General features: G+C 42.5%; 2 protein-coding genes and 1 pseudogene across 3 annotated transcripts; 1 reads left to right on the top strand and 2 right to left on the bottom strand.

Annotated features, from left to right (window-relative positions):
* Nucleotides 1-236: 236 nt before the first annotated feature.
* SYF2 (SYF2 pre-mRNA splicing factor) lies at nucleotides 237-6,344 on the bottom strand. The gene is made up of 7 exons (XM_081226043.1): nucleotides 6,240-6,344; nucleotides 5,900-6,010; nucleotides 3,862-3,987; nucleotides 3,331-3,448; nucleotides 2,893-2,983; nucleotides 1,448-1,546; nucleotides 237-662 (listed from the first exon to the last, which is right to left on the bottom strand). The coding sequence occupies exons 1-7, from the start codon at nucleotides 6,264-6,266 to the stop codon at nucleotides 497-499; spliced, it is 738 nt and encodes a 245-aa protein (XP_081082169.1). The 5' UTR covers nucleotides 6,267-6,344; the 3' UTR covers nucleotides 237-496.
* Nucleotides 6,345-9,990: 3,646 nt separating this feature from the next.
* Nucleotides 9,991-17,451, top strand: LOC308605492 (pre-mRNA-splicing factor SYF2-like; annotated as a pseudogene). The gene is made up of 7 exons (XR_014017867.1): nucleotides 9,991-10,021; nucleotides 10,141-10,343; nucleotides 13,565-13,690; nucleotides 14,279-14,395; nucleotides 14,503-14,592; nucleotides 15,428-15,526; nucleotides 16,843-17,451. The product of XR_014017867.1 is annotated as a pre-mRNA-splicing factor SYF2-like (transcript).
* Nucleotides 17,452-21,226: 3,775 nt separating this feature from the next.
* Nucleotides 21,227-25,073, bottom strand: LOC308613231 (arginine/serine-rich protein 1-like). The gene is made up of 5 exons (XM_081226379.1): nucleotides 24,917-25,073; nucleotides 24,104-24,674; nucleotides 23,545-23,696; nucleotides 22,272-22,355; nucleotides 21,227-21,696 (listed from the first exon to the last, which is right to left on the bottom strand). Exons 2-5 carry the CDS (start codon nucleotides 24,612-24,614, stop codon nucleotides 21,559-21,561), a joined length of 885 nt encoding a protein of 294 aa, XP_081082505.1. The 5' UTR covers nucleotides 24,615-24,674; nucleotides 24,917-25,073; the 3' UTR covers nucleotides 21,227-21,558.
* Nucleotides 25,074-25,355: the final 282 nt, after the last annotated feature.

Below are 25,355 nucleotides of genomic sequence, written 5' to 3'. Positions count from 1 at the left end.
ACGTGGTCCTAAGCAGCCCAGGTAGAGCCTATACCCACCCTCCAGCAGCCACTGCCCCCTTCCTCATCACCGTCCTTAGCTTCGGAGTCTACAACCCCAAACAGTTCCTAAGTCCAGCTCTAGATTTTGTCAAATTCATAAAAACATTCAAAGTAACAATGACTGCATTTACGTATGCTGCCAGCATTCTTAAAGCCAAAATGCTTCAAAGATTCAACAGTCATACACATTTAAAATACATAGAAAAATAACAGACTTTATACAAAGTAGATTTTTACAAAACAAGTACATTACAAGAAATACATCTTATATCCAAGCACAAAAGTGTGGAAATATACATGGAAGTAGAAGTTTAAGAAAAAACATTTATTTTTAAATGCTGAAAGGGAAGGCATAGACCGAGTTCTGGTTTACTGGTGTAACTCTGAAGAGAACTTCAATTTGCCAGTAGAAATTTTTACTCCATTCTCAAGCTTCTTAACAGTTCCTGAAGGGATTAGACAGCTGTTCCTCTTTCCAAATTCTGTTTAATTTCAGCTGTATATTTCCCATAGAATCTTTCTGCCTTCTTGTTGAATTTGGCATTCCTTTCGTTAATGTAGTCAATATCTGCATCATCATTATAAGGACGTCTCCGACTGTATTTGTCTCGTTTTTCAATTCTGGGAGAAGAAAATAATTTATAAAATTCAAAACTGCCTTCTTTTTTGGTCTTAATAAAACATGGCCAAATAGAATAGAATCAGTACACTTAAGACTAGCACTTAAGGAAGGGGCCAGGGGAAGCTGAGTTTCATCAAGATGAAGTTGAAGCTGCCAATCAACAGCACAACCCTGGGTATGAACCATGAAATTTAGTAAATACAAACTCATCCTGAGAATGTTTCTAGAAGAGCAATGCTACACTGCTAGGAACTCGACACATGAAGTATCACTTAACAGAAAATGATTACAACAGTAATTATATTAATAATAACCACAGCTAATATGAACAGAGTACACAGTATATACTAGACACTATTCTTAATACTTAAGTGTATTAGCTCCTATAATATAAATTCATTTTGCTCTACCTGATCAGCATCAGGAAACACACTCCTATCAGTATTAAGAAACATAAATATACAAAGATAGATTTACTAGAACATTTGTACTTCTTCAAATCAAAGAGTGGAATGGTCGTTAAAGTAAAAACCAGAATAGTTTCTTAAAGAATAATTTTCTTTATAATTTTCAATTATAACAACTCAATTCCATCAATATTTTGCATCTTCATTCCAAATCATAGGCACTCAACCCATCCTTACTGTCTGTCCCCAAAACCACTAGAGATGCTAGGTCAGAAATTAGGAAGTATAATATCTGTCTTCTCAATTCATTCTAAGCATATTATGTCCATTTTGTCATTAAACGTTTAACATTTCAGGCTGCTACACGGAGTACTCACTGTTTTTCCAGGTCTACGACCATCCTATCAATTTCCTCTGTGGAAGGCACATGTGTCCCATGAAGAAGACTGTTGGATGTTGGGTAAAACTCTTCTTCACTGCAAAGATGGCAACAGGGACTTGGAGTAACACTGCAAGTGCTCCACATTTTCAAACTAAACTACCATTCACGATGAGAGATAAAATACATACACAGCTTTATACTATGGGATCTTACCTTACCTTTTGAAAATAACACAGAATTGGAAGGGACACAAGTAAGACATCACTTACGCCAACACCTTCATTCTACAGATAAAAGAGCCCAGGGCCAGAGGTTAAAGGGCTGGCTTCTAGGCTCAGGATATTTCTCTTTCCACTACAGCAGGCCAACCAGCTGCAGCATGTCTCTATGAACAGCTGTGCCGGGACACAGGCCATCTGTTTACGTCTCCGCTACAGGCTGCTGCTGCTTTCACATCACAAGGACAGAGTGGAGTAGCTATGACAGAGACCCCGTAGCCCACAAAGCCTAAGATATTTACTACCTGGTCCTGTACAGCAGGAGGTCACCCATCCGGGCACTAAAGCATTCTGCGTCCCAAAATATCTGAATAACTATGATAAGCTGGGTATTACACTCTCAACACCCAGTCATAGTACGCTCAGCTAGAAAGATAACCAGGTGGTTAGCTTAACTGCTGTGGATGAGCATAAATAGTGTCATCACGACCAGAAACTCTTTTTTGTGTGTGTGTGCGGTACGCGGGCCTCTCACTGTTGTGGCCTCTCCCGTTGCGGAGCACAGGCTCTGGACGCGCAAGCTCGGCGGCCATGGCTCACGGGCCCAGCCGCTGCGCGGCATGTGGGATCCTCCCAGACCGGGGCATGAACCCGCGTCCCCTGCATCGGCAGGCGGACTCTCAACCACTGCGCCACCAGGGAAGCCCCAGAAACCATTCTTAAACAGCTGTTGGTAACCCACATCCAAGCACTGCAGTCTGTTTGTATTTATGTATGTACGTTTATATACATGCACAAGTACATCAATATCACTTCAGAAGGGCTTCCCTGGTGGTGCAGTGGTTAAGAATCCGCCTGCCAAGGCAGGGGACATGGGTTTGTGCCCTGGTCCAGGAAGATCCCACATGCCGTGGAGCAACTAAGCCTGTGCTCTAGAGCCCACAAGCCACAACTACTGAGCCCACGTGCTGCAACTACTGAAGCCTGTGTGCCTAGGGCCCATGCTCCGCAACAAGAGAAGCCACTGCAATGAGAAGCCTGTGCACCGCAATGAAGTGTAGCCCCCGCTTGCCGCAACTAGAGAAAAGCCCGCGCACAGCAGCAAAGACCCAATGCAGCCAAAAATAATAAAATAAATAAATAAATTTATAAATAAAGTGTAATGTTTTAAAAAAAATCACTTCAGGATGAAAAAGGACTGGCATTAGTCCTGTCAACTTACTGCTTTTCTCTCAGTCTCTCATATGTTTCCATGTCCGGTTTGATCTGTTTGGTCAGCCGATGGTACTGGCGAAGCTGGGCAGCAGCATAATCTAAAAATAAAATGAGAATCGGAAATGATATATTTCCTTGTATGGTCATTACTATTCAGAGAAAAATCAAAATTATTATTAGCAATATATGCACTAATCTAAGCAGAGCCTCTATCCTGAAGATGCTGATAATACAGGCTTTAATTTTAGCACAGTGAATAAAGGGAGCCAGCTGCCTCAAGCACAGCCTTTTTTACTTCTGCCCTATGAGATATGTTTGTATTTTTCTTAGGAGTAAGCCTCTTAGAGAATACTCCATGAAGGGGTATATCCTTTCTTAAAACCAGAAACACTGAAGGCAACACTTATCTCACAGGCTCATTCAATAAAGTAAAGGTGAGTTTTACCTGAAAATCCCAGGTCAGGATTTTTCCTCCTCTTTTTCCTCTCCCATCTTTCTGCATCTTCTGCACTGATCTCTAGCAACTTCACTTTCTCGTAGTCTTCCCCTCTTGCTGCACATTCCTGAAAAAGAAAAGAAAAAAACTAATGCCTGCCCAAATGATTCAAGCAATTATTTGACCTATTTTAAATAAAGATATCAAGCAATACGTTAAAAATGATTAATATTTGAAGGAAATTTGATAATCTGCTATGATATATAAGAAGTGAGTATATCAATCTAAAAGATAATACTTATTCAACATTTTTCAGGTGTCAGACCCTCTTTTAAATGTTTTACATGCATTGACTCATTTAATTCATAATTAACTCAAATAATTATTACAGGCCCCATTTTACAGATGAGAAAACATAGGCACAGAGAGGTTAAATTACTCACCCAAAGCTTGGCAGCTGGTAAAAAGCATTTTTTACTGTCTTAATACTATAGAAAGATTGAATAAACCACTTATGAAAATAGCGGAGTAGTTCCTAACCTTTTTCTTTTCTTCTTCTTGTAGTTCCCATTCCAAACGAGCTTTTTTGGCTTCCCAATTTGCAGGTAACTTAAGTCTTTTATCTTCTTCAACAACTTCCTGGTGATTTAATTTACGAGCTTCATTCTAAAACCATAAACGCAAGAAGTCTATCGGCTGAAACATGAAAATAAATCCAAACAAATATTTCCCTCTTTGAGGAGGGTCAAGACACGTTAACAAGGGGACTCCATTTTACCCTAAAAGAGAACCATCAGAGGATTTTAAGCAAGGAAACGGCCTAATTAGGTCTGCATTTGTATACAGTCAAGAAATGTGTTGAGCTGCACTGGTTTGCTGTGCCAAAGGCCTGGGCGTTAATGTCTCACATTATGAGAAAGATATTCTACTTTCAATTCTCTTTTAATCCTGACTGATGCAAAGAAGCAGCCTCAATTTGGGGCTGGGGGCTTTAATACCTATCATAATATCTCTAACCTTTCCCAAGTCCCCCCTCCTCTTTAGATATTTTAGTTTACATCATGTCAAGTGAAAGGCATTTTCCATTTAAATTACTGTATGTAGAGTCTGTTTTAAAATAACTGCATAAAACAAAATGAGTATACCATCTTAGGGACAACTTAAGTTAGATGTTTCTTGGGTTACAGGCTGGTGGCCGTTAGTCCAGGAAGACATGTCTCTTAATATCCAACCCCATGTTCTTTACACAGTCCCTCCAAGTAAATATGTAAGTGTGTTGAATTCTTTACTAAATTTTTCTGGGTAAAGAGAAAAACCCAGAACATTTCTCTCAACAACCATCCCTCACATACTCTTAGCTCTGGCAATGCCCTCCAGTTGAAGACACCAAGAACACATGTGTAGTCAAACAAAGTTGTGTGTATTGCATTGAAGGAAACAGCAAACCATGGGGAACTGGAGGCATTTCAGTGAGAGGGTGTTAGGAGGAGCCACTTACAGGATTTGAGTTTGTATCAGGTGACTGGAGGGAAAGGTTCAAGGAAGCATGGTTGTGCCCTGGATTAGGCACTGTCAGAAAGCCAGGGCATTCTATGATTGGGTATCTTCAGTTTTAATACAGGAAGCAGGACTAATGGAGTGAGGCTAGTGCTGTATTTGTCACTGGTGTTAGCAGAAGTGGGTGCTGTGGGGTCATTTCTGTGGTTTGAACAGTTTTGTTTTTGTCACACTGTGATAGTCAGAGTGATGTTGGAGTTTTGTGAAACCATGGCCAAGCTATCAGTCAGGCCCCTTTGAGGTGAAACAGTCAAGAGCCGCTTTTTTGTTTCTCAGCTCCAACTGCAGCCAGTTGTTTGCTGGACTCCTATCCTTGATATGAATTCTCTTCCTTTGCATTTGTCCCCTCTGCTTAGATATTTCTTCCTCAAACTTCTTTATTTTTCTGATAACATCTTAGTCATCTTTATAGCAGTACTTTAGGTGTCACCTCTTATACCAGGCGCTCCCTGGGGGCCCCTAAACTATACCAATCTCTCCTTCACTGCACTCCCAAGGCACTTTGTTCCTAACTCAAGCATGGCATTTATCACAATATAATTTCTAGCTAGAACGTTGTCTCCTCTACTTAAGAGCAGAGGATGTATCTTACTCATCTAGTTCCCCACCTACTAGCTGAACCACTGACCCTATAGACTTCCCGAGATTTGCTGATTATTTTGAATGAAGAGGCAACCAGCTCTCTTACTGGACAAGTTTCTTCCAGTCTCTAGCTCCACATATTTCCCTAGGTAAAATGAAGAGTTTACTAGAATCATACAACACGGAGGCGGTTAGTAACAGAGACCCCCAAACGAGCCCAACTAAGTTAAAACAGATGGGGGTGAAAGAAAGCTTGGTGAAAGCATGTCCCTTTCCAAAAGTGACTACAATGTGTTGACAGGTTGAGAAGCATCGGGACCGAACTTTCATGCAGCTCTGCGGGTCTGTCACACGCGCTGGTGCGGCTTCCTTGTCCCTCCACAAACGCGCACGGGCCTAGCCACGTGACAGGTCTCAGCTGGCCTCTGGGGCGACTCACCCGCTTCAGGTGCAGCTCCCGGAATTTGCGCAGTCTCTGTTCGCGCTTCTGGGCGGCCAGCTCCTCGGCCGCCGCAGGGGGCTGCTGTTCCTCCGCGCCGTCTACCGGCACCTGCGGCGGAGGACAGCCTGAGTCGGGGCCGGTTAGGCTTCTCCCCGCAGAGCCCAGGCGGATTACCCGCGGGTCCCGACAGCCCAGGCCGGCCCTCGCCGCCGACCCAGGCCCCAAAGTATCTGCGCCTTCCTGGCCCGGCACACAAGCACCTCCTCCACCTCTCGCCCTTGCCGTCCCTCAGAGCCCTCCCCAACTAAAATACCTGGAAAGAGCCGGCAGCACTTACCTTCTCTTTTACAGTCGCAGCCGCCATCACAACCTTTCCTCGCCCACTTCCGGCAACAACCCAGAGCACTTCCGCCGGCCTTCGTACTGCAGCGTCAATACAGATTAATAACCTACTATAAGCCCCGCCCCTTCCTGTCAGCCTCCGGAATTTAGGACCAATCCCTGCCCCTCTTGGCAGTGAGACGTTTTTCAATTGGGCAGGGCCTTGCGCAGCCGCAAAAGGCCTCAGAGGCGGGGGCCGGAAGGGTGGAGGCTAAGAGAGAAACGCTGGGGGTTTCGGTAGAGGGCGGCTAGGGAGGAATGGTGGAGTTGGGAGCCTCGTGGAAAGTCACCTCAACTGTGTGCTGCGAAAAGTGCTTTCCATTCAGCGCTTAACCTGTGTCACCTCTTCCGAGGCAGGTCTCCCCTGACTACGTTGTCTCGCGTAGGCCCTTAGTACTGTCATATGGTACCATTTTCATTCTCTTTAATATATGTAAGATGTTTTTCTCGTCTGTTCGTTTTCTTTTCACCCCAACGACGTGGTAAACTGCAGGAGAGCAGGACCCGTCCCATCCTGTTCGTTCTTCCATGCTCAGCGGTGAAACTGCGCCAGAATTAATAATAGTGCTAAAGTTATTAATATAATTCAGTTAAGGTGCTGGATACAAGAGAAATACTTGAAAATAATTTTTTTCTTCACTAAAACCATTAATTAGATGTGGAAATGAAAAAGTAATCCCCCAAATGAAAGGGTACCTGGGTATAAGATTTAAACGGTAATACGAAGAAAAATACGAAGTACAAAGAAATTAAATTTCAGTAAGTGATGAAGGATTTTCTGATTGGAAGACAATAGAAAAATGTAATATCACAAAAGAGTATCTCGAATGAGTATAAATGTAATATTATTCCATCAATCTCAGTGGGTTGTTTTTGTTTTTTTGGAACTGTAAAATGTTGTGACAAAAATCTGAAAGTTCAGTGAAACACTATCGGTGAGCCTGTGAAGTGTTACCAACCAGGGTTCTTGGATTCTTTAATCAATAGAAATTGATGAGGCCAGATGAGGAATTCAAGCAAGGCTTGAATTGGGACTCTTGCTGCAGCAGGAGGGAGTGAAAACAAGTAACAGGTGCCCTTGTTAGCTCCCTGAGGGAGTGGTGGAGAGGGGGCACGCTAGCTGGTCCTTTTAAATGGTAGGGGCGGATCCATAGGTTGGGCCAGAGGGTTGGCTTAGGTGGTCTGCCCACCTGCTTGGTGGTGCTGTGTTCAGGGATCATGCTGCAGTAGACTGCTTTTGCTCCTGATATCTCAGAAGTGGCAGTTGGGTTTTGGGCCTTTGTGTATTGTGTGGTTCATAATTTGCCCCAGCTGCTCATGTACCCAGTTATTTTTAGTGCCTTATTGTTTCCTTGTGGTCCCAGGTCCCAGCCTGTCTCAGTAGGACTGAAAATTGGTACAACCCTTAGGGAGAGCAATTTGGCAATATCTATAAAAATTACAAAGGCATCTAATCTTTGACCCAGCTATCTGGGAATTTATCCTACAGGTACAATTGCACAGGCATAAACTGACTTACGTACAAGGTTGTTCATTTCAGTTTTTTGTAAAAGCAAAAAATTGGAAACAACTCAAATGTCTGTCAATAGAAGACCGGTTAAATACATGATGGTACATTCGGGAGAAGCTGTAAAAAGGAATGGGGCAGGGAATTCTCTGGCGGTCCAGTGGTTAGGACACTGTGCTTCCAATGCAGGGGGCATGGGTTCAATCCCTGGTCGGGGATCTAAGATCCCACAAGCCATGCGGCACAGCCAAAATAAGTAAATTAATAAATAAGGAATGGGGCAGCTCTCTGTATACTAATTTGGAAAGTTCTCCAAAGTATACGAAATGAAAAATGCAAGGTACAGAACTGTGTATATGGTTATAGTATGCTATATTTAGGAGGCAATGGGCAGGGTTAGTGTTACTAAGAACATATTTTTGCTTTCCAAGAAGCTAATATAAGTGATAATCTGGGGGATTTACTATATATATACATATATAATTCAAATCATATTAATATATTTCCAATTCCAAAATTAAAAATTAATTTTTACAGAAACAGCCAAGAGTAGTTTTGGAAAAAAAACTGAGAAGGGACTTACCTTACTAGGAATTAAAACTTAATAAGAGGCTTCAGTAAAAACATTTGCACAGAAAATGACACATAATTGGAACAGAATAAGGTCATGGGTTCGGTCCCCATATGGGCCACCAAAAAAAAAAAAAAAGGAACAGAATAGAAAGTTCACAAGTGGATTTAGTGGGAAAGTCATGCTTTCTAGAATAGAAGAGAATAAATGGTCAGGATATCTATTCCCTGACTGGATTATGGGTTGGCTGCATTTCTTTAGTCACATCTTCTGTCTGAAGACTTTCTCCTATCCTATCCTTCCTTCTTTTTAGGATTAGGGGTAGCAATGGCTCCCCCTTGTTGCTAGCCCTGGAATGCTTCACTCTTTTGTTGGTTTCTCTTAACCCAGTCTACAATTTTGTAAACAGTCCCTTTATTAAACTCTCCTTAATTACTTGGTTTGAGTATGTAGGGCTTTGACGGATAAAATATTTTTACAAACCGTGTAATTCTGGTTAAGTGATCGTACTGAAAATAACTGACATTTCTGTATTCCTAAAGAATAAAAATACGTGTTACGACTGCTCTGTCAAATCATAATGTAGAAAAAATATAAGCTTATGACTGCTAGATTTGCTGCTTTCATAGTTGTTAAGAAACTTGTCTCATTTAAATTAACTGCACTAAACAGTCAATTCCACGCTTATTTAATTACATTTATGTAGGCACCACAAAGAAGAAAGTATGAAAAGCTGTAACAGGGGACACTGACCCTTAAGGTGGTGAAGGTTAGGGCTTCCCTGAAGAAAAACATTTAAAGACATCTTAGGAGGAGGACACACCTAATCCCAACTGGTATATTGGTCATTTGCCATGGGCCAGGCACAAGTCACAAATATTTCACAAATATTGTCGAATTTGTCCTCAAACTACTCTGTAACATGGGTATTGTCTTATTATTTTTTCATAGATGATGAACCAAAGAATAGACGAGTTAAATAGAGAATGGTTATACAGTTCATTACTGAATGAATGGACAGATATACGAAGAATGGTGTCCTATGCAGAATTTTGAGAAGTCAATATCTCACATTAATCCAAGAAATCTTTCTGCATCTCGGAGATGCTTGAGGAAGAGATCCCAAATACCCTCGGTCAATTTGTTCCTTCCTTTCTTCATTCAAACAGTTCGGGGCACAGGGAATCCGCTGTGAACACGACAGAAATAGATCCTGTCCTCTTGGAGCTTCCGTTGTACCGGGCGTTGTACCGCCACGCAAAGGTTAAGACAGGATGCTGTGATGGTGCCTGTAGGCCTGCTTTGGTCACTTGATGGGCACAGTCTGTGCTCTGGGTTGCTTTCTCACAGTTTTGGTGGCGTTTTCTTCCTTTTACCCCTCTTCCTCGAGCAACACGCTCAGACGATTCCGCCGCGCTGCCCTGGTTCTCCACTCAGTGCGCCTGCGCCCAAGCCTGGCCCAATCGGATACAGCCCAAGGCTGTATCGAGGGCGGGATTGGTTCCTCAGCTGGGGAAGCAGAAAAGGGCGGGGCTTTGTCCAGAAACCTGTGGCTGCTGGCTGACAGAAGTGAGCTGGAGACTCGGGAAAGTTGTCGCAGGAAGTCTGGGGGAAAAACGCTACCGGGTGATGGCGGCAAAGGCTAAGGCAGAGGAGGTGGGTGGGGCTGGTCTTGACCAGCGGTTGGGAGTGTAGGAGCGTTTGCGGCTAGACGAAGAGGTGGTGCCAGGGAGGCAGAGAGGGGGGCGCAGACACTGTGGGGTCGGGGTCGGCGGTGAGAGCGCCCGGCCTGTCGGGAACCGCGGGGAATCACCTGGGCCGTCCGGGAAGAAGCCGAACCGGCCCCGCCTCCAGCCTGTCCTCCGCCGCAGGTGCCGGTAGACGGCGCGGAGGAACAGCAGCCCCCTGCGGCGGCCGAGGAGCTGGCCGCCCAGAAGCGCGAACAGAGACTGCGCAAATTCCGGGAGCTGCACCTGAAGCGGGTGAGTCGCCCCAGAGGCCAGCTGAGACCTGTCACGTGACCAGGCCTGTGCGCGTTTGTGGAGGGACGAGGAAGCCGCACCAGCGCGTGTGACAGACCTGCAGAGCTTCATGAAAGTTCGGTCCCGGTGGTGCTCAACCTGGAATCACACTGAAGTCACTTTGAGAACTTTTAAAAGCTAGACATGCTTAGGCCTCACTTCCAGAGTGTCTGATTTGATCAGTTTCTAAACACAGACGTTGGTTTGTGTGTGTGTGTGTGTGTGTGTGTGTGTGTGTGGGGTACGCGGGCCTCTCACTGCTGTGGCCTCTCCCATTGCGGAGCACAGGCTCCGGAAGCGCAGGCTCAGCGGCCATGGCTCACGGGCCCAGCTGCTCCGCGGCATGTGGGATCTTCCCGGACCGGGGCACGAACCTGTGTTCCCTGCATCGACAGGCGGACTCTCAACCACTGCGCCACCAGGGAAGCCCCAGACGTTGGTATTTTTTTAAGCATCCTCTCCCCACACCCTCCTCTCAGCTCAAGTGATTCTGTCAAACCTTTCTTTTTATGGAGGGGGATACCGTGGACCAGAAATGGCAAGTAACTTGTCTGTTGTCACGCAGCAAGTTGGCGTCATTCATCCAAAAACAGCCCCTCCCCTAATGGCCTCTAGTGTGCTATAGCCAACTATCAACAGATGGTGTTGATACAGCAGTAAATATGGTAAGGCTTCTGCCCAGTTATGGAGGCAGATCCGTAACCAATAATTACTTCACGACTTGGTAAATGGTATGTTAGAGGGAAGAACAAAGTGCCTCAGAAGTGCAGAGAAGACTGACAACTAGAGACTACGGTGACAACTAAGCTGCTTGAAAAATGAGTAGGATATTATTAGACAAGTAAAGAGTTTGGGGAAGTGTATAGAACAGTAGGAACGAGAGCAAAGGAAAAGTCCTCATTAGGATAGGAGGTCAGCAGGCAGCTGGAGACAAGAGGAGGTATGTGTGAGGATGGTAGTTATCTCTATTTGTGCAGAAAAACGCATTCTAAAAACTAGTGGGACATACTTAACTCAATTGAAATACTGTAAAAAAAAAAAAAAAGGAGGCCGGATGATATGTGAAGAAGCAATGATATAATTCAAACATCCCTCTTTTGCAGTTTTTAATGAGTCACTGGATCACAGTCAGTGGCTGTGAACATCACAAAAAGGATAAAATCAGAGATTATGTGTCTCCTGATAGAAGTATGTAGCACCAGTTTCATATAAGTAGACTTGCTAAAAATAAATCTAACCTGAATTGGGGACTTCCCTGGTGGTCCAGTGGTAAAGAATCTGCCTTAAAATGCAGGGGACGCGGGTTCAGTCCCTGGTCGGGGAACTAAGATCCCACGTGCCACAGGGCAACTAAGCCCACGCGCCACAACTACTGAACTCGCGCACCTCAACTAGAGCCCGTGTGCCACAAACTACAGAGCCCACACGCTCTGGAACCCGCATGCCACAACTAGAGAAGAGAAAACCCGCACGCCACAACTAGAGAGAAGCCCGCACACCACATCGAAAAATCCTTGCATGCCTCAACAAAGATCCCGCGTGCCGTAACTAAGACCCGACACAGCCAAAAATTAAATTAAATAAATAAATAATAAATAAATCTTAAAATAAATAAATCTAACCTGAATTGGATGAAGCCACTAGATCTACTGACCAATTTACAGGAAATACGGGGGTCAAAAAATACGTTATAGGACATTATAGGGAGGCAACTAGCAGATGCCACTTTGGGAAACAATAGGACAGTCAACACAGTCATTTTCAAACTCCTCAAAAAAGCAATGGATAAAAAAGATGGAAAAGGAAACTATACATTAAATAAACCTTAAGAGGTGTACATACATATTGACTAATCGCAACATGTGGGACTTGTATGAATTCCAATTCAAACAAATTGTAAAAATAATAACACTTATGAGACAATCAGGAAAATGTGAACACTGACAAGATATTTGATAATAAGGAATTATTTGGGGAGTGTGCTGATGGTATTGTGGTTAAAGAGATGTTACAATATTATAGATAGAAAAGAAAACCAGCTAGAAATCAGGAAATTTGGGTTCTTGGCCTAACTCTGCCACTAACTCTGTCACCTAAAACTTTCTGAACTTCATAGATAATAGAATTAGATTGTAATCCTTCTCATACCACCTTCATGGTTTATACTGTAAGTGTGACCACCTGTCCACTTGCTCAGTGTTTTTATTTTTTTAATAAATGTATTTGTTTTATTTTTGGCTGCATTGGGTGTTCGTTGCTGCACGTGGGCTTTCTCTGGTTGTGGTGAGCGGGGGCTACTCTTCATTGCGGCGCACAGGCTTCTCATTGCGGTGGCTTCTCTTGTTGCGGAGCATGGGCTCTAGCCACGTGGGCTTCAGTAGTTGTGCACGCAGGCTCAGTAGTTGTGGCTCACGGGCTCTAGAGCGCAGGCTTCAGTAGTTGTGGCACTCAGGCTCAGTAGCTGTGGCTCGAAGGCTTTAGAGCGCAGGCTCGGTAGTTGTGGCACACGGGCTTAGTTGCTCCGAGGCATGTGGGATCTTCCTGGACCAGGGCTCGATCCCATGTCTCCTGCATTGGCGGGCGGATTCTTAACCACTGCGCCACCAGGGAATGCCCCCCTCTCTTTGTTTTTAAAGGGAGACTAAATGAGGTGTTAAGATAGGTGTTTTTAGAGGTGTTAAAACTGAAACTTTGTCTTCAACCCAATCTGAATTAAAAAAGGAATGAGAAATGGAATCACTTTCTCAGTATGTGACTGACATTCAGTAGTATCTAAAATCATCTCAAGTACCTCTGTACAGTGGATCTCATACTTTGGGAAATGCTGTTTCAATCCAATCCTAAGTGACTTGCTTACATCACACAGCCAGGGAGTAGTCAAATCAGTATTTCTCAGGCCTTCTTACTCCCAAACTATTGCTCTTTCCATCTTTACCACATGGTTCCTTGAAGGCAGTAAAATAATACTTAAAGGTATAGATATTGGTGTTTACCTCTCTTCCCCCTACATGAAATCTCTTCAGTACAAACACACTTGCACACAAACTTCTCCAGTGGCTCCCTTCCTTTCAGGATAAAATCCATAAGTCCATTTTGGATGGCCTACCATACAAGAAGATAGGTAACATTTATTTGGATTTGTTTCCATACCTCTGCTGACAAACTTTGTGTCCTGGTGGTAGAATGAAGCTCGAAAATTAAATCACCAGGAAGTTGTGGAGGAAGATAAAAGACTTAAATTACCTGCAAATTGGGAAGCTAAGAAAGCTCGTTTGGAATGGGAATTGCAGGAAGAAGAAAAGAAAAAAGTAAGTACACTCGTGCCACCTTCATAAGCTGTGGATTCAAATATTATACTGTGTTTTGTTCAGGCGGTATATTGCATGGTAGTTAAGCATTAAGCATTCCAGCTCTGGTTTCCTCATCTGTACCTTAGAGAGTTGTGAGAATAAAATATGTAAGACATTTACAACACTGCCTGGCACATAGTTACAGCCACATAATGGATATTAGGGTAAAAGGTTAAGCTACAGTAACAAAAGCTCCAACAATAAGAAAAGGTAAACCTCATGAGTCTCTCCTGTATCAGTTCCCAGTTGAGCAGCCCAAGTCACCTGGCCTGATGCAGCTGCAAGGGACGTTGAGAAATGGGCGGCCATGAGCCCAGAAAGGAAGCGAGAAAGGATTTTGATGGACATCTAATGTGTCCCCTCCACAGCTATTTTTGGTGTCAGTTTTATAGATATATTATTTCTTACAGATATAGCAGATTCCACAATTTTCTTTGTAAACTGGCCATTTTACTGTCTTGATGGCAGTCTTTAGGCCTTTGATTTGAAAGGAATTAAGGAATTGTATAAGGCCATAAAGCTAATGTTTTTTTTCCCTCGTTTTAGGAATGTACAGCAAGAGGGGAAGACTATAAGAAAGTGAAGTTGCTAGAGATCAGTGCAGAAGATGCAGAAAAATGGGAGAGGAAAAAGAGGAGAAAAACCCCAATCTGGGATTTTCAGGTAAAAATGGCTTTTACTTTATTGAATGGGCCTATTAATGGCCCATTTAACAAGTCTAATAATGCCCCACCCAACATCTAAAATAGTATGGGTTCTCATTTTTTCAGATTATGCTGCTGCCCAATTACGCCAGTATCATAGGTTGACAAAGCAGATCTGACCTGACATGAAACATATGAGAGACTGAGAGAAAAGCAGTAAGTCGATGTGATTTAAAAGCATACATTATATATGTTACTGGAAGGCCTTGAATTTAAGAGTGCTGATTCTGGAGCTTTGCTTCCTGGCCTTGGGTCCTGACTCCACCACTTAGTAGCTGTGTCACACAATTTTTCTCTGTTTCCTCATCTGTAAATAGGGAATAACAACAGTGCCCACCTCACAGGGTTATTATCAAGATTAAATAAATTCATACAATGCCCTCAGTCAGTGCTTGGCACATAGAAAGCACTGTATATGTATTGGCTATTATTTGTTATCATTATTACTGTTGCTATTACCCTTATCCACAGGTAAGGGACACAGTAATACTTTCTTTCGTCATGCACAGTAAACAGTGCGAAACTGCACTCCTTACCTAATTATGTAAGACAGGTACTGTGCTAAAGATCAAGACTGTTTTAATAGTGATAGTGTAGAGAGTGGAGAGGGCTGTAAATTGTGCCCTCAATTGAGCATGTTACTCAAGCTCTCCCACTGTATGAACTTTGTTAATTCCATTAACCTGTGGTCAGCTAACTCATTTGGGCTTTGGAGGGTTGTTTTTTTTTTGGTCACGCAGCATGCAGGATCTTAGTTCCCAGATCAGGGATCGAACCCACACCCCCTGCAGTGGAAGCATGGAGTTTTAACCACTGGACTGCCAGGGAAGTCCCAGGAGTAGATATTTCTTAAATATCTTTTCTTTGGTCTGAATTCTATTTCCTTGAAATAAAGTATCTCAAAGTTTTCCACTTTTGACCACTAAACATTGTCCAGTTCTGAAGGTATAGGATCTTTTTTTGTGTTACTCACCACTTCACTCTTTTTCAGTGGAGAGGAGTTCTACCGAACATCTAACAGTCTTCTTCATGGAACACATGTGCCTTCCACAGAGGAAATTGATAGGATGGTCGTAGACTTGGAAAAACAGTAAGTACTACAAATGCAGCCTAAAGTTTTAGTAGTGATTCATGCTTAATAACAAAATTAACTATATGGTCTTGAAGTGTAGCAACTGGATTGAAGTTAAGGAACTTTTGAATTATTAGTTTGAAGAATGGTCCCATTCACCACCACTTTTATATGTGTGTGTGGGTTTTTTAAACATTTTTATTGGAGTATAAGTGCTTTACAATGTTGTGTTAGTTTCTGCTGTATAAAAAAGTGAATCAGCTATATGTATACATATATCCCATATCCCCTCCCTCTTGCGTCTCCCTCCCACCCTTGCTCTCCCATGCCTCTAGGTGGTCACAAAGCATCAAGCTGATCTCCCTGTGCTGTGCAGCTGCTTCCCACTAGCTGTTTTACATTTGGTAGTGTATATATTTCAATGCTACTCTCTCATTTCGTCCCAGCTTACCCTCCCCCCACCCCACCCTCCTCCTCAAGTCCATTCTCTACATCTGTGTCTTTATTCCTGTCCTGCCCCTAGGTTCATCAGAACCATTTTTTTTAAGATTCCGTATGTGTTAGCATACGGCACTTTTTCTGACTGACTTCACTCTGTATGACAAACACTAGGTCCATCCACCTCAAATAACTCCAATTTCGTTTCATTTTATGGCTGAGTAGAATTCCATTGTATATATGTGCCACATCTTCTTTACCCATTCATCTGTCGATGGACACTTACGTTGCTTATATGTGTTTTGAATGGGGTAACTACTAGGCAGAATCTACAGAGTACGTATAAAAATTCTCTCAATGTAATATGTTACCACTCATATTTCAGCATGAACCTGGGTAATTTCCCAAACTTCAGTCCAGATCATCTGATGATACTGTTAACTTAAAAGATTAAATTCAGGAAGAATGCTCATTGAACATATATCCTTGTAGGATGCTTTCTAAAGATATTGTTTTCAGTCTTAACTATTAAGAACAAAAAGGAGGGACTTCCCTGGTGGCACAGTGGTTAAGAATCCACCTGCCAACGCAGGGAACATGGGTTCGATCCCTGGTCCGAGAATATCCCACATGCCGCAGAGCAACTAAGCCCGCGAGCCACAACAACTGAAGCCCGCGGTCCTAGAGCCCATGCTCTGCAACAAGAGAAGCCACTGCAATGAGAAGCCCATGCACCACAATGAAGAGTAGCCCCTGCTCACTGCAACCAGAGAAAAGGCTGCGCACAGCAACGAGGACCCAACACAGCCAAAAATAAATAAATAAATAAATTTATTTAAAAAGAAAAAACAAAAAGGAATGCAGCTTTGAATTCTGTATATTTGTTTCCGTTACAGAATTGAAAAACGAGACAAATACAGCCGGAGACGTCCTTATAATGATGATGCAGATATTGACTACATTAATGAAAGGAATGCTAAATTCAACAGGAAGGCAGAAAGATTCTATGGGAAACATACAGCTGAAATTAAACAAAACTTGGAAAGAGGAACAGCTGTCTAATCTCCTTCAGGAACTGTTCTGCCAAATTGTACCAGTAAATCAGGACTCTTTCCTTTTATAATTTGTAAAGACGTGTTCTACAAATCTGTGTATTTTCATACTTATATATTTATTATTCATTTGTTTTAGAAAAATCTGTCTTGTATTTCTGTGTTTGAAGTGTGTGCTTAACGTGTGCACTCTGCTAGGCTTAAAATCCTTAGATACGAACACAAGTCATCATCATGCTGAAATCTGTCATACATTTGACTTGACCTGGAGTTGAACTTGGGAGCTTCAGAGGTGAGTTGCTAAATTGGCACTAATTCTTCTTATAAGCTATGGTAGGTACTGAAAGGAAGGCAGTGGTCACTGGAAATTCAACCGAATCCCTCCTTGCTCCAAGAGGTCACAATTAGCAGGTGCTTGCCTGTCCCATGTTCTATCCCATGGCCCAGGTGCATTTATGGGGCAAGCATAGAGGGTGGGAGACTGATTCTCCAATAGCATTTTACAAATATGCCATCCTTCAAAAAGCAAATATCCCTTGGAGAAAGGTAAGTTAAAACACTTGGTGAAAGTATTATTAAAATACACATAATACAATCTTTTTTTTTAAAGGCTAACTGGAATTCTAACCTTATTTCAACTGTAACTAAAAAATTAGGACATGCGATTTTAGTAGTAATTACGGGAAACAGGATAGAAAACCTGAAGTCAGGAGCATCCCATGAAAGTGAAGATTATTTGTGCCATGTTACGTGCCTAGGATTGAGATCAGTATAAGCTGGGCACACTTATTGATCAATGAGTAGGAAGCTCTGATTTAGCTAATGACGGGCTTATAAAGATGGTAATATAAATGCTAATAATAAAGGTATATTCAGTGTACTGTGAATAGGGAAATTTTAACATTGTGGTACAGTCATACAACTATAGAATGAGACAGATCTAACATGAAAAGATGCTCTTACCTATATAAAGAGAGGTTTGTACAGGCATAGAAAAAAAATCCAGGATGTGCACCATACTATTTACAGTGATTGCTCCTGGGAATGGGAACAGATGTGGTAATTTTACTTATTTTTTAAAATAATTTGTCACAGGGCTTCCCTGGTGGCGCAGTGGTTGAGTATGCCTGCTGATGCAGGGGACACGGGTTCGTGCCCCGGTCCGGGAAGATCCCACATGCCGCGGAGTGGCTGGGCCCGTGAGCCATGGCCTCTAAGCCTGCGCGTCCGGAGCCTGTGCTCCGCAACGGGAGAGGCCACAACAGTGAGAGGCCCGCGTACCGCAAAAAAAAAAAAAAAAAAAAAAAAGAAAAAAAAAAAAATTTGTCACAAATACACACCCATGCCGCCCAATCTTATCAAGAGTAATAACATGCCAGTAGTTTTTTCTTCTCCTGTATTTTCAAAGAAACATTTAATAATACCTTTCTACTAAGGGAAAAGGAGGGGAGGGAAAAATTAATAGGTCTTCAAAGACATCATCCTGACTTGGGTTTAAAGGACAAATAGGATTTCCCCAGAGGAGAAAAGTGCTCCCAGTAGCCAACCAAAAAAACAGATGTCAGTATGATCTGAAGACTACTCTGAAGGTGACTAGGTGGATGGTAAAAGCCACTAATTCAAACAGGCAATACTGTAATAAGCTCAGTATAGGAAAGGTTTATTTTGAAGAGCTGAGGCAAGCTTTGGAAACTAGAGTTCAGAAATTGATACTCTTCAGTTAGTAGATGGTAGTTAAAGACAGAGTGGAGGAAATTAGCAAAAGAGCTTGTAGAGGGAGTAGGCTAAGGATAGAATCCTAATAGTGGGCAAAGGACAAAAAGCCACTGTAGATAATGGAAGAGGTCAAAGAAAAGACAAATGCATGGAAATCTCTGCCTGAATGACAGAAAAATTTGAGAAAGGACTCCATGAAGAAATAGTGAAAAGTGAGCCCTCATAAGAACAAGTTTTATTTTGCTAGGTAAGCTTAATAAGTGCTTCAGCAAAGAAAACCAAAGGACAGCATGCTGTGGTTAGTTCAGTAATCATGGCTTCTCTAGAAAAAAAGCAGAGCATTACACACCTGAACCTACAATCTAGGGCTGTGCTTTCCACAATGGTAGCCACCCACCGTATGTGACTAGTGATCATCTGAAATGTGACTAGGGCAAATTGAGGTGTGCTTTAAGTGTAACATACACACTGAATCACAACACCTACCCCAAAAAAGTAAAATACCACTTTTCTACATTGTAACTATTTTAACATCTACTGGGGTAAAAAACGAATTCACCTTTTCACTTTTCATTGAAGCTCTCCTTTCTATTGGACAGCACTAAATCTAGTCTCGTGGTACAATTTCTCACTGTCAGCGCTTGCTTGCTATATTGTCCACAGGTTATGTAATGACGTGGTATCACACCTGGGCAACTGCATCCCACTTATGTAATGACAGGCAGTCTGGGAATACCTACGAGTTATCTTCTGTGTCACAAAGCCTAGGAGAGACTGAACACAGTTGTCCTGACCACACACAAACAACAAGGTCAGGTTAGATAAGGACTGACAGGACTTCATGGGGTGATTATGGAAAAAAAAAATGGAGGAAGTGTACATTCTTTTCAGGATACTGGGTAGTAAAAAGAAAATGAACTAATAAAGAGAAAATAGGCAAGTCTGAAGGCTGAAGGAAAAGACCACTGTAGAAGTGAAATCTCAGAAGTGGCACATATCCATAGCAACTAGCCAAACCTCTTACATAAGGTCATAATCAAAGCAGATGCTTTTCTGTTACCAGCTAAGTGAAGGTGGAAATGATCTTAGCATTATGTCATCAATTCATTGCAAAAGTCTCCCTTACAAGGAAATCCTTGAGTTCTATAGCTTTACTATAGTAATAGAAATTATATGTCCAGGAATGTATATATCCAAGTCTAAATTTGTACACTTAAATTTTTCATAGGGTCAAATTTAAGAGCAGCTCTTACCCAATATAATGTTCTACCATAGAAGTATTCTATTATCTGCACTTTCCAGTAAGTGGTTACTTAAAATTCAGTTCCTCAGTCATACCAGCCAACTTCTCAAGTGGTCAAGAGCTACAGTGGCTGGTGGCTGTCTTAATGGGAAATGCAGGTAAAATACTGGACAGCACAGCTGTAGTTAATACAGTATTACATTGCACTTGAGGATTCTTCACCATCTTTTTAAAGTCCACTTCTACTTAAAAATTTAGGACTTAAGCCTGCTCATCTATTATCTAATTTCTGGGTGTTTGTCTTTTCCCAGGTTTTTTGTCTTGCCTCTAATATTCTCCTCATCCTATTCTCTAACTTGTTATCCCTGCCTAATGGAAGTCTATTTCATTATTTCCCAAACTAAAGAGTCTGTTCAAAATTATGGCAAGATTCCAAGAAGTAGAAAAGAAAACCATTCAAGCAATCAATAGTACCCACACCCATCACTAAAACAAAACCTCATGCATGTTTCTGATCTACTAGGATTTTTATTTTTTGCTTAGGTTCTAGCAAGACATGTTTTGTTGCTAAAGTCTAGCACATAAGCAAAATAAATTCATTAAGCTGGCATTTTACATTTAATCCAAACATTTGATTAAGTCAAATTAACACTTGGAGAGACCATCTAAAACTGGCTTATATCTTCCTAGTTTTGGTATCCACTAGAATGTATTAACAGGCAAAACCACAAAAATCCATAATCAGCTAACGTTTAAACCAACTGCCCAGACCTTTCAGTTAAGTGTAACATTCATCTCTAAATTTTTATGTGCTTAGTTAAGGTCTTTCCCAGCTACAGTAAGAAGCAATGAAGAATTTCAAATAAATGAATACTTTTTAAAACATAAAAAAATGCAACAAAACCTCTGATTTTATAGCCCAGTGAGGCATTCTGTTTCAACCCCTCTCTGGCTGAGTTTCCTGCTGTGAAGCTCAATTCTTCCAGGATAACATGCCAGTATTCTTTTAAGTCTTAGGCCAAACTTCCCAAATTTTAATGAGTATCTACATCAACCGGGAGTACTTTACAAATCAGCTTCTAATTCAGTTCTGGGGTAGATTTGAGATTCAGCATTTCTCACAAACTCTGAGGTAAGATCACTGAGCCCTATGCTGTCAGTCCATGGATTTGGATCTGGGATTAGCAAGGCTTTAAACAAGAGATACCACCTCATTCTTCTTTATTAAATAAAAACCCATTATGTAAAATATACACAATAAAGTGAAACTAAAATGATAAAAACAAATTTATTAACAAAATATATACAACACAGTTCAATTACTGTTTGTCTTAAAAATTTCACTTCTACATAACCAATCCATATTATATAAAACACTTACAAGTATATATACAAGAATGCCACCTGTGCGTAACCTCTGGTCCATTTGTGCTATCTCCTATCTGCAAGAGAAATCTAAAATGTTAATATTTAAATGTTAAGTATTTACATCTTTCTGTGTTGTCATCTGTAATTGCAACAATTATCAATAAATGGTTCAAAGGAATGGAATAATGCTGGAAACAAACTCGCAAAAAAAAAAAAGTGCATTTCAGGCAACCTTAGCTATTGATGTTCTTTTCGACAGGTATCCACAGTCCATATGGACTTTTCTTCTTATCTATTTTTGGGGATCCTGAAGAGGTCTCTTCAGCAGTAGCTTTAGCTGATTTCTGAAGCAATGGCTTTGCTACAGAATTCTGTAAGAGAACAAGTTCTTAAGTCAGCTTCCCAAACAAATATTATACATATTTAAAATATTTGCTTTTTACAAAATACATTAAATAATTCCATTTAAGACTAGAACTTTAAAAAGACACCAACCAAATAAATGCAAAGCCACGGACCGCACTTGCAACTTGATTCAATCAAATCAGACATATGCAAGGCATGTGTCACTACTGCAGTAGTGAAGTATTAAAAATAGTTTTGAAATTTTGTTTATTAAGCCCTTAGCTGATTTTAAAATATTCTGACTACAGGATATTCTGAGACTTGTTTTTTGAATATTTTAACAGTTAAAAAGGATAATGGGAATAGTTAAAAGGAGGACAAAATATTGAGACTGAGAATGTAGATATTAGAGTAGGAGCCCATTATATTGGTCACTTGTAAGAACCATACAAAAAAAAATTTTTTTAATTCTATTTATTTAGCAGCTTAGTAGGCCTCGAATTATCAGCATAAAAACAATGAGCCAACAAAAGTAAAAACCCACATAACAGAAATATGTTTAAGGCCAGTTTTTGAGTGGTCAATGCTTAGATATACTTACATTAGAGCTAAAAGCTATGCTTTTTTGCTGGGAAGACTTCTCGTTGGGATTTTCTGTTTCATCTTCTATTAACTTATCCGACAGCTAGACAGGTAAGAGAAAGTAAATTTTAAAAAACCACACCCTTGTAGGTATAAAAAGCAGCCCAATTGTATTACAAATTCACTTGTAGAGACACAAATCAAGTTGGATGTAACCAAATAGTTAACATCCTAAAATAAACAACACAGTACTCTGTAGAGTTTTCCCCATAACAAAGTTGATTCAATGATAGGCTTAAGACACTCTTCCCCATAATGCAGTACTGTATCCCCCTGATGCAAATTCAAGTAACTTTGAAAGTCAAGTCATACCAGAAAACACCTAGTTTCAAAGAACTAAGGCATTTGCCCATCCAGTTGGGCACCTAACCGTCTGAAAAAGCGACTGAACTAAGATCTTTTTTGTCCACCACTAATACTTAGGCAAACCCACATCTGGGTCTGAATGACAGGAGATAACCCATCTTTCCTATGTTAACTGAGTGTTATCAATTCCTAACTACCTTAAACCTTTAAGCTATGAATTTTATGCTGCACATTTCTGGAGAATTTTAATAAACTTATCTGCAAGTGAAGCAGGCCTCTTCTTCTGTAATCTCTCAAAACATCTGGAATATATTGCATATATTATGAAAGGGACACCTATATCAGATGCCCCACCATTACAAAGTACACTTTTGTTTTAGTACCTGTCCCAAATTCTAGCATGCATAGGGATCTACCAACAAAAAACTAAGTTTTCAGTGTGTCAACATAAACTTCAAATTAGTTAAACCTCTGATGCTTTTGCGCATGTATCAATTACCAACAGATTTTCTTCATCAATGTCTGGAGACCACATTCATGATTTCTATAAGACAGAAATAAAGCAGATAAACTATACTGTATGTTGAGTACAGAATTTGTGGGAACATAATGCTGCAAATGAGCGCTACAGATAAATACTCCGTAAAAAAACTAGCTAGAAAAACTTGGTAACTACATAGAAATCACCGAAATATCAGCTACAATTATGAAAGTAATCAGTACTGTGTCAACTGAAAATAAAGTTCATTAGTCTCCCATTTTCACGGGGGGAGACTATCTCAGTATTGTCAGATCTGTTATTTTAAATTATATTTAGCTAGCCTTTCCAGGAAGCAGTCTAAGGCAAATCAAATAAAAATGGCTAATCAGATCTTTCTGGTAGTAGTTTTCTGAAGATTTTGTTTGGATAAATCTAAAATACTAACCTCAGATTTTGCACCATTATTCAGTACAGCTGTTCCACGGTTGGTTTCTTTAGTTACAGAAACAGTTCTGAGACTAGCTGGCAAGTCAAAGTTGGCTGTTCCTAATGCTTTTGCGGCATTGGCTTTTGCTATTTCTAACAGCTCCATTCGATCTACAAAAGAAACACAAAATGTCCATTTATCCTGCAGTATTTCTCCAGAAAACTCAAAAATCACAAACTATGTTTGTGATTTTAAACTAGTGATATCTAGACGTTTACACATGTAAGATATATTTCTATTGATGGAAAAAGAACTACTTATTTTGCTGAGAAAAACAAGCATCCCTAAATAATCTACAAAAGCACAGGGTGGGTAAATAACTAACTCCCTGACAATTTCAAGGCTCCACCCAGAACCGCCCTCCACCAAGCCATTTAACGTGCACAGCGTTACTCCCAAGGGGAAAGCATGCCGTCCATTTTAAAACTGGGCGCCCACGACAGTGTAGTTTTAACTATTAACCTACTGGAGTCCTTCCTCTTTCCCCTAACGCCTCTCTCGACGACCGACGACTCACCCTTCTCACTCAGACGAAATGGGATTGGGCTCCGCGACCTGGTCCGGGATCGCCCCCTCCAGTCTCTGCGCTCCTCCGGGTGGACGGTGCGGCCGAAGCCGTAGTAACGGCGGTCCCGCGCGAAGGCGTAGGCCCTCCGGTAATGCGAGCGGCCGCGGGAGCGGGGGCGGCTGAGGGACCGGTAGGAACTCCTGGAGGAGCCGTGGTGCCTCTCCCGGTACCGGCGGCTGCGGGGGCGCGAGCGGCTCCGCGAGTACGAGCGCGAGTAGCGCCGGTACCTCCTCCGGTGGCGCCTTCGGGAGCGAGACCTCGACCTGCTCCTCCGCCGGGGCGGGCTGCGGCTGCGGCTCCGCGACCACGACCGACTCGAGACGATGGATCGGGACGGAGAGCTTCTGGGAGAGCGGCTCCCAGACGCCGAGGACAGCCGGCTGGACGGGCCCGACCGCGACGACGTGGGGGAGGCCTTGTGCGGCGAGCCCGGCCACAGGTCGTTCACGTAGCTGGACATCTCGGACGGCAGCTTCCGAGCTTCCTTTTCTTCGACGACCCCTGCCCGAAAACTCAGTTCCTAAAAACAAAGAAGAGGAAACAAAATACAGGTGAAGTCCCGAAGGGAGCCGCGCGGGCAGCCTCGGGCCGAGAAAGAAACGAGCCTCCCGGCCTCCGGAACTCCGGGTTGTGGCGCCGCCTGCTGCCGGCCTTCCAGCCCCGCCACCGTCCCCGTCCACGCCCCGCGGGGCCCACAGGGCCCCGGCTACGCTCGCCTTGAGGTAACCGACCGCAGGGCCACCACGTCACCAGAAAACCCACCACGGGCCGTCGACGCCTCACTCAAGAAGAGAAAGGCCCAACGGACGCCTTCCTTCTGAAGTTAAGGACGGAGAGAGGTTTTTCGCTGCTTCTCCTGAACGGCGGACTCACAACTACAACCTCCAACGTCCAACGTCCAAAAGCAAAATGAACGGGGGCGCGGCAGACGGGTCGAAAATACCAGCAGCTGGCGCCCCGCGCCTGCGCAGAGACGTTGCGTAGTGGGCGTGGCTCCCCTCTCGTCCAACCGCCGCTCCCCTCCTCTCTCCACCCCGAGCCCCACCCTCCGCCTCACCCAATGGCCTCCAGGATGCGCATGCGCGCCCTAGCACGGAAAGTGGGCGGGGGGAGCCGCCGCTCCATCCGGGTAGCAGCCTGTGGCTCTTTGGTGTTCTTGGCTGAAATCGAGTGAAAACGAAGTGGCGTCGCGCCGGCTACA

Source organism: Mesoplodon bidens (genome assembly GCF_964165515.1).
Source record: "Mesoplodon bidens genome assembly, chromosome: 2".
NCBI lineage: Eukaryota > Metazoa > Chordata > Mammalia > Artiodactyla > Ziphiidae > Mesoplodon > Mesoplodon bidens.
Note: the sequence above shows the minus strand (reverse complement) of the source record. Positions and strands in the feature narration are given on the sequence as shown.

Coding starts and splice junctions, on each gene's coding strand:
- SYF2 (XM_081226043.1), bottom strand. CDS start 6,266: ATGGCGGCTGCGACTGTAAAAGAGAAG. Junction 6,011..6,239: donor CTGCGACTGTAAAAGAGAAG/GTAAGTGCTGCC, acceptor CCTCCGCCGCAG/GTGCCGGTAGACGGCGCGGA. Junction 3,449..3,861: donor AAGAAGAAGAAAAGAAAAAG/GTTAGGAACTAC, acceptor TTTCTTTTTCAG/GAATGTGCAGCAAGAGGGGA.
- LOC308613231 (XM_081226379.1), bottom strand. CDS start 24,614: ATGTCCAGCTACGTGAACGACCTGTGGCCGGGCTCGCCGCACAAGGCC. Junction 23,697..24,103: donor ATTTCGTCTGAGTGAGAAGG/GTGAGTCGTCGG, acceptor TTTCTTTTGTAG/ATCGAATGGAGCTGTTAGAA. Junction 22,356..23,544: donor ATAATGGTGCAAAATCTGAG/GTTAGTATTTTA, acceptor TTACCTGTCTAG/CTGTCGGATAAGTTAATAGA.